General features: G+C 31.5%; 1 protein-coding gene across 4 annotated transcripts in view; it reads right to left on the bottom strand.

The window, feature by feature from the left end:
* Window positions 1-263: 263 nt before the first annotated feature.
* The window catches only part of LOC117180923 (alpha-methylacyl-CoA racemase), a 16,338-nt gene continuing 7,791 nt past the window's right edge, over window positions 264-8,810 (bottom strand). For 3 of the 4 annotated variants that reach the window (XM_033373553.1, XM_033373554.1, XM_033373556.1), the window contains exons 2-5: window positions 6,444-6,577; window positions 6,206-6,344; window positions 3,565-3,955; window positions 264-1,277 (exon numbers count right to left, since the gene is read on the bottom strand). In XM_033373553.1, coding sequence (XP_033229444.1) covers window positions 770-1,277; window positions 3,565-3,955; window positions 6,206-6,344; window positions 6,444-6,551 — 1,146 coding nt within the window. In that variant the 5' untranslated portion in view covers window positions 6,552-6,577 and the 3' untranslated portion in view covers window positions 264-769. Of the gene's footprint in view, window positions 1,278-3,564; window positions 3,956-6,205; window positions 6,345-6,443; window positions 6,578-6,681; window positions 6,695-8,810 lie in introns of those variants that run through there. The other variant, XM_033373555.1, reaches the window with a different exon arrangement.

The raw sequence follows: 8,810 nt of genomic DNA, 5'->3' as shown, positions 1-8,810 counted from the left end.
ATAACTGTTGTCGATGTTTTCGCTTTTAGTTTTAAAAAGTCTATGCACAAAGATTGAGCGCGTAGCGCGAGGCAAATACATTGTCGAACGCGAAGCGCGAGAACCAACAGCCACGCGCGCAGCGCGATGAGAATGTGCCCGCGAGGCGGGCAGATTTTTTTACATTGGATAGGAAAGGAAAATATCAATGAGTAAAATTTAAAGTCAGAACCTTATTACCTGAATTTAAGATATTCTCACAATTAAAAAGGCCAAGACAAAATGCACTCTAAGAGTAAAAACATTTTATTTATGTATCACCCCTGTATAACTTATGACTTCTAAAGTCCAACATATGAAAGCACATGAAATGAGATCCATGAGAATTAACCGAAAATATACGTTCAAAACTGAAAATATATTTTGAAACGAGAGGCCAAATAACCGATTTGCTTACAGAGAGTTTAAAGGCCTTCACAATCGCAGTGAGCAAACTGTCTCTTTGACCTCTAATATCGAAATATACAATTTATTTAAAAATGATAATGCAAAATCTTGACTAACCCAACCATACTCACAACCAGAACGATGTTCACATAGTGAGCAAAAAATTATTTAGTAACCATGGAGAGAATTTTGCTCAATGGCAAATAGAGGGGTTTGCATATATGTGTAAAGAAAAAAATGTTACAATATTCTTCTACAATTTTCTCCTTGCATCAAGTTCTTGTTACAAAACACTTCTTTGCTCTCTTTTTCGTACAAAAGATAACATGATTTTTTAAAAAAATTACAACTTAGCTTGTTTCTTCTCAGAATGTACAATTCCTGAAGAAACTAGGTTTTTTATTTCCGAAGAACTGAATCCATATTCGGAAAGAACTTCGATAGTATGTTCCCCATGTTCCGGGGTAGAACCTCGCGTAACCGATGATATTCCAGGAGTTCGGGATAATCCAGGGGCGGTTTTCGGTATCAAAACTTCATCGCTAACCGAAAAAGTGCCTCTTGCACTATTGTGTGGATGACTTTTGACATTATCCAGCGTCAAAACTGGTGTCACACATGCATCAGACCCATCAAATATTTCACACCATTCTTTCTGAGTTTTCTCTTTAAATATTTTCGAAAACTTTTCTTTACTTTCCTCAAAGTTGTAAAAATGTGGGAAACTTTCTTCGTTTAGGCAAAGTTTTTTCAATAAAATGGCATAAAATTGGGGCTCTATGGCTCCAACTGACATGTACTGACCATCTTTTGTCTCATATGTGTTGTAGAAATGAGTCCCGGTGTCCAGTCTATAAGAAAAAATTGAGAAAAAAGTATCAAGGTGACTGAAAGAATTCATGTTCAAAATTCCTGACATTTACCTGACTTTTCCCTAAACAATTTTTCATTTTATCTGATGATTAATATTCAAGTATCAGAATTTTAATCTTTTAACATTTTTAACATAGAATCTTTTATTAACGGAATAAAACGATGTCAAATTAACATTTAAATATACAAAATTTCTTTCTTTCTACTAAAAATATGATTTTCCTACAATAAAAGATGAATTTTTAATCCTAAAGGACAAATTTGCAACAAACAGTTGAATTTGATACCAGTGAGTATTAATTTTTAAGAAAACGGTTGATTTTTAATCAAAACGACGAATTTTCAACCTAGAAGATTAGTTTTCTAACAAAAAAGACGAATTGTCAACAACTCAGTTAAATTTTTAAACGAAAATGAACAAGTTAATTTTCAGTAAAAAAAATTGAATATTAACAAAAATAATCAATTTTCAACAAAATTGTTGAATTTGAAATCAAAACGATGAATTTGCAGATAAAATAATAAATCTGAAATCAACAAAATAAATTTCTAACAATGTAGTTCAATTTTTAACAAAAGAGGAACAAACTTGCAAACAAAAATGGAAAACTTTAATTTTCAGTAAAACAAATTAATATTAGAAAAATTTTTTTTTTACAAAAATGTCATATTTTCAAGCAAAAGAATCAATTTTCTCCTGAAATGATGAATCTACAACCAACGAAATAAATTTTTAACAAAGCAGTTTAACTTTTAACAAAAAATAACCAATTGTCAACTAAAAATGGAAAAGTAAAAGTTTCAGTGAAAAAAATTCATTTTTAACCAAAAATTTCAATTTTCAACTAAAATAATCAATATATAACCAGCAACATGAACTTCTAACAAAATAGTTCAACGTTTAACGCATAGAGAAGAAATTTTCAACAACAAAAAAATTAAATTTTTGGTAAAAAAAATTTTTAACTAAAAAATAAATTTTCAACAAAAATGCTCAAATTTGACACCAAAATGATTTTAGACAAAATAGTTGAATTTTCAACTAAAAAAGATCTTTTTTCAACAAAAAATGAACAAATTAAATTTTCAGTAGAAAAATAAATTTTCAAAAAAAAAAAGAATGAATTTTCAACAATATTGTATGGTTTTCAATGAAAAAGATTTTTCATATTAAAGAAAGAAAAAACGTTTAACCAAATTGTTGAATTTTCAAGTCAAAAGACGAATTTTCTTTAAAATATTAAAATATGAATTTTTACAAAAAAAGATAATTTTCAACCAAACAATTGCATTTCTAAGAAAAAATGAGGAAATTGCAACCTAGAAGATTAGTTTTTTTCAACAAAAAATACGAGCTTTCTACTCACTAATATCAATTTTGAGACAAAATTGGAAAAGTTACATTTTCAGTTGAAAAAAATTCTTTTTAAACCGAAAAAAGAAATTTTTCACAAAATTTTTGAATTTTTAACCAAACATATGAACGTTTAACAAAAATTTATAATTTTAAAAAAGTGATTCAACTTTTCTCTCAATAGTTAAATTTTAAAATAAACCAAAATTATTTTTAACCAAGAAACATGATTTGAAAGTATATATTTTAAAGCAACAAGAAAATTGCACATGAAGTTTTAAAAAGAATTATATTCCTTAAAAAACAATTTTTTAAAACTAATACTCAACAAAATAAATTTGTGCAACATAATAGCACAAAAAAAAGTTCAAATAGGAAAATTTTTTTTTCAAATAAAATATTGTGAAACGGCTCATTAGAGACGACTCTTGTTCTACCACAAAAAAAAAGAATGATTTATTCCACTTTATTTTTTTACTTTTTCACGAAGAATGATGAATTTGAAACAAAATTATTGAATTTGCTAAAAATTAATAAAAATTGTAAATAAAAATATGATCTTCTAGAGGAAGCAACTGAAAAGAATAAATATAAATAAAATGCACATAAATTACTAATAAGAATATTATATCATGATGGTCGCAAACTTTATTTCCAAAAACCCCTAACTTTTCCCTGAATAATTTTGCATTTTTCGTGGACTGCAAAATTGAAAAAAAAAAGAATATATTACAAACGGAATAAAAATTTTTTTAATTTACTATCCCTGGCAGTAACGAAAGTCCCTCTTTATAGAAATTCCATAACTTTTGCAAGATTTTTTTTTTTAATTTCTGACTTTCCCTGACCATTTAATTGTTATAATGATAGAATACATTTAAAAGAAGATCGTTAGCTTAAAGGATTCTTACAAATTTTGTCCTCGAGGTTGTCCCCAGATTCCTGGAACCTTATGGGATCTAAAAAGCCAGCTTCCTAAATATGCTGAGCCTTCGACCATATTAGCATCGATAATTTGTCCCAGTTGTGTTTTAGAACGTTCAAAAAGTGCTAGGATAATTCCTAAAGCACACATCAAACCTCCCCCACCAAAGTCACTTGCGAGATTTACGGGTGGCACGAGGTTTTCCTTGTGACGACCAAATAAAGAAAGTAGTCCAGATAAACTTAAATAATTAATATCGTGTCCAGCTCGATCAGCAAAAGGTCCATCTTGTCCGTATCCAGTTAATCGAGCATAAATCAGTTTTTTATTGTGTGGCATTAAATCTTTAGGTCCCAAGTTCAACTTTTCCATCACCCCTGTAAGAAATTAAACAATTTAAAAATAATAGATAAGTTATTGTGGAAAAAATGTGTAATATAGATTTCCATTTGCATAGGGATCACAGCTTTTCCCTTATTTCCCTGAATTTTTCCCTTTGTTCAAATTTATTTACCCCCCCCCCCCCCCCCCCCCCCCCCCCCGCCTTGCTTTCCCACCCCCTAATCCCTCTACATATCCCCTCTTACCCTCCACTCACTTGATCCCTCCCAACCTCAATTCCTCCTCTCTTTACTTTCCCAGCTGACATTCCTTCATTTACACATACTCTCCCTCATTTCTCTTTACTTCGCATACTTTTCCTCCCCTCCTTTCATCCCTTTCCTAACTTCTTCCTCTTCTACTTTAGCCTCTCCTTACTTTACCAGCTAATGCTCCCCTTTCCCTAATTCCCTTCCCTAACCATCATTTCCCCTCACTACCCTCCCAAGGTTCAAATAATTTCTTCCACTTTCCCTTTCGTACATTCTCATACTTCACCACTCATAATAGCCCCTCACTTCCCTTTATTCTCCACCTATCGTTTTCTCTAACTTAAAATCCACTCATTCCCCCTGACTTACCCTTACTTACTGTTCTCTCTCACTTCCGCTAATCGTCTATCCCTCATTTCCCCTACATCTCCTACTATAATTTACAATCACTTCATATCATGGAAAAAATAGGCAAAGCTGGCGCTTTGCGCGTAGAAACAATGGTTTCGCCGCCTATTAAGATGTTAATTAAATTGTTCCAAGCTCTCTTCCCGATACTTCCCCTTCCATCCTATCGCTTTACTCTCTAGCCTCTCCAACTTCTTCCCCCTGTACTTCTGCTTCACCTCACTTCACCAGCTAGCATTCGCCTTTCCATACTTCCTCCTCACCCCTAACTTCTCTCCACAACCCAACCTCATTTCTAATCATTTTGCCAACTTCTCCTCATTAACACTCACATCTCCTACTTCCTGTCCCTCATTTTCTCTACTTCCCTATCCGTCATTACCCCTCACTTCTCCTGTTTACCACCCCTCATTTTTTTCACTTAGCCTATCATCATTTCCCCTACTTCCCTCTCCTCGTTTCCCCCAATACCCTCTCCTCTTTGTCTATCGATTTCTCTACTAATTCGACCCTAATTTTCTATAATTCTCCTCCCCTTATTTCGTTCACAACTTTTCTCCCTCATCCCTCATTTTTTTTTATTCAACAAATTTCATTTTTTTCGGACTTTTTTATATCGCCGTGAATGGATTTCAAAGACTTATAATTGTTATGGGAGGGGAAGTCGGGAAAACGATTGAAAAAACAGGAGAGGGAAAGTACTGAAGGGTAAATAGGCAAACCTGGGAAAATTAGGGAAGGAGAAGCAGGATAAATAAGGAGATAGTAGGTTGTGGGCGTGGGGAAATGAAAGTAGTGGAATGAGTTTAAGCGAGGGAAAATATTATGGGATGGAAAGTACGGGAGGGAAAGTCGGCGAAGCAGGAGAAATTAAGGGAGGACAAGCAAGGGAAGTTATGGGAGGAGAAGTAGCGGAAATGAGGGCTCGCAAGCAGGAGAAATCAGACGAAATTATGGGTAAAAATGAGAGAAAACCAAGAAAATGAAGGGGTGGGAGGAGATTTAGTGTGACCGAGGGAAATCATGGGAGGATAATTAGGAAAAACAAAGGAAATTATTGGATTAGAGGAGAATTAGGGAAAACGAGGGAATTGAGGGGAGGAGAAGTAGAGTTAAACAGGTATGAGGAATGAGGGGCGTCAGGAAAAATGAGGGGAAACAGTAAAGGTGTGAGGAAATTAGGGGTGGGAAATTACGGGAGGGTAAGTAGATGAAGCATGGGAAATTAGTGAAAATTATAGAAGAAGAAGCAAGGGAAATTAGGGAATGGTAATTTGGGGTGGTGAGAGGAAATGTGGAAAGGGAAATGATTGAAAATCAGAGTAATTAGGGAAGGAGAAGCGATGAATGGAAAAGGGAAGTAGGGGAAGGGGAGCGTTAGCTGGGGAAGCAAAGAGAGAGAGAGAGAGAAGCAGAAGTTAGGAGGGGGGAGAAAAGGGTAAAGTGACGGGTGGGTAAAAAGGGGTGTGTAGGGAGAGTAGAGGAGGGAAAGCAAGAGATAGGGAGTATTGAACAACTTAATTAACGTCATTAACAAGCTACAAACTCCTTTTTTCTACTTTGACTACAATTTTTTGAGTTAGGTTTGTGCTGTGTTCTTATTAAATACTGTTGTATTATACATACCTCTTCTAAAAGGATCTATTATTACGTCACTTTTGCTGGTTAATTTCTTTAATATTTCAGCCCCTTGTTCACTTTTTAAATTTAAAACAATAGATCTTTTCCCGTTTCCTAAGCAATCATGGCTAAATACACCTTCAGGCTGCAAGTAAAAAAACGGTTTTAAGATATAACAACAGGTTTGGTAATTGTGAAAATGTAGAATTAGAGGATAACGAATTATAGTTTGTATTCGACTTACTCTGTCTACTCTAATAACAGAAGCCCCGAAATCTGCAAGAATCATTCCACAAAATGGTCCTGGGGCTAGTCCTGCCATTTCTATAACTTTTATGCCTTTCAATGGCATTTTGTTTTGTAATTGTGAAAATTAATCTGTAAATACACCAATCTAGTTACACTTAAAAACAAAAATAAGCTTCAAATTATACTTAGTGCCCGTTTAGCAATTAGCACAAGGTATGGGTAAAAATGCTTACAGGGGTAGCACACAAAAATTAGCTTTTAATTATAAAGAGATATGCGTGCACCATTTTGAACGGCCCAAAAGGCTGCAAAGAACCATTCTAGGAATAGAATTAGCTTTAAAAAATGAAAATTGAATGAAAATTGCAACCTTTGTCTGAAACGGAGAAAATACAAATATGGAAATAACTATATCTCATTAAGAAATTATGATCTGAACTATTTCATTATTGTTTAGGGTTGGGTTTATCTTTTCGAATAGGTTGCAAAAATAAATCGGCATTTTTGTCAATTTTATTAATCAAATAAAATATTACGTAATTTTTAACTTGACTGTATACCTAGAATATCTTTAATTTAGGGCCTGACCATTTTATTTGCAAAAATCTTCTCATTTTTTTGGTAAATTTTGAGCCGGATAAAGTTTATGTTAAAAAAATTGTTAGGACAATTTGAAAAAATTAAAATTTTTGGAGCTATTCTGTTTTTTATTTGCAATATTACTTTTTTATACTTACTATAAATACTCTTTATCACTTGAATTTAATTAATTTGTATATAATTATAAACTTCACAACTGAAAAAGTTTATAATTATATGCAAATTAAATTAACACATTTTTTAAAGTAATATTTGAGTGAGCGAAACGTTAATCAAATCCTTATAGAGTTTAACAGGGAAAAACCTCTTTTTTCTTAATATTTGAATTATGCATATAAATTATTGTAAAGAAATAATTAAATTTTGGAAATTTAGCATTCAAGATATAAAAATCAGCCTAAAAGATCGGTTTATCAACAAAATAATTAAAAGTGGTATTTTTTAGCATCAAGGAGGACATTTCTGAATATTTTGATTTTCAGGAAATATTGGTCTTTTAAGTTGAAACTTTCCACGTTTATTTTTCATAGAGTCAGATAGAGTTATGTACTGATTATTTAAAAAAGCATAATTTGGAAGGTTCATATCAATAACATAATTAGCATAAACAAGAAGTAATTCGTCCCTAAAAGACGGACAGACTCCATAGATAAGTAAACGATGATGGGCCCAAAATGCTATAAATCTGGGGAAATAAGGTTATTTTTCACGAAAATATGGGAATAAATTCTTTCAAATAAAATCAATTTAGACACCTTATTTAATTCAATATAAAACACTTTAAATTCCTAAAATTTCAAGATGAAAGATGTAGCATTTTCAACCAAAACAGATGAATTTTCAACCCAAAAACACTAAATAAAAAAAAAAGAATTAACTTTGTAAACAAAGAGTTGCTTTAACAGCCAAATGTTTGAACTTTCAACCAAGAAGAATTAATTTTAAACCCAGAAAGATTATGAGACGAATTTTCAAACAAGAAGAATAATTTTACACCCAAAAAGACGGATTTTCAACAAAATATATCAATTTTATACCAAAAATAGAATATTGAAAGTTTCAGATAAAAAGAAGAATTTTGAACATGAAAACGACTAAATAGTTGAAACTTCAATTTGCGAAAGGATACATTTTCGACCAAAAATGGAATAATAAAATTTTCTGATCCAAAAATTTGATTTGTAACAAGGAAAAACAAACAAATTTTTAATTTAAAAACAAAACCATTTAATTAAATTTACAACTACAAGTGAATATAAAAAAATGACAAAGTAGTTTAACTTTCAATCAAGCAGTTGAAGTTCAACAAATCTTTTATTCAACTTTTATTCGTACACGGCTTCGCAACAATCCGGATGTTGGTTAAAGTAATGGAAGCAATTAACACAGACAAATAAGACTGCATTTAATAAAAAGGAGTTATTGTTATTATAAAATTTGCATTGATTTTTTTATTCTAATTACATACGGAGTGCATATGTTTTCTAATAAAAAAATTGTTTAACATTTTCAAATGGTTTTGATTTTAAAATTAGAATTGAGATAGAAAAGTTGTACTTATTATAATATGTTATAAATAGTAAAATACAAATCCAACTAAGCACCTTTTCCACCTGTGTTATAATATATTGTGGTAAGGGAAAATAATCATTTAAGGAATAACCGGAAGGTACATTTTAAGCGTATATACTTTTCAGTAGAATATAAACCATAATTATTTTAACATTTTCGAAAATTTTATTTTTATAAGAACAATAAATTT

The sequence above is a fragment of the Belonocnema kinseyi genome, chromosome 9 (genome assembly GCF_010883055.1).
Source record: "Belonocnema kinseyi isolate 2016_QV_RU_SX_M_011 chromosome 9, B_treatae_v1, whole genome shotgun sequence".
Lineage (NCBI taxonomy): Eukaryota > Metazoa > Arthropoda > Insecta > Hymenoptera > Cynipidae > Belonocnema > Belonocnema kinseyi.
This window is presented reverse-complemented; position numbering and strand designations above follow the sequence as displayed.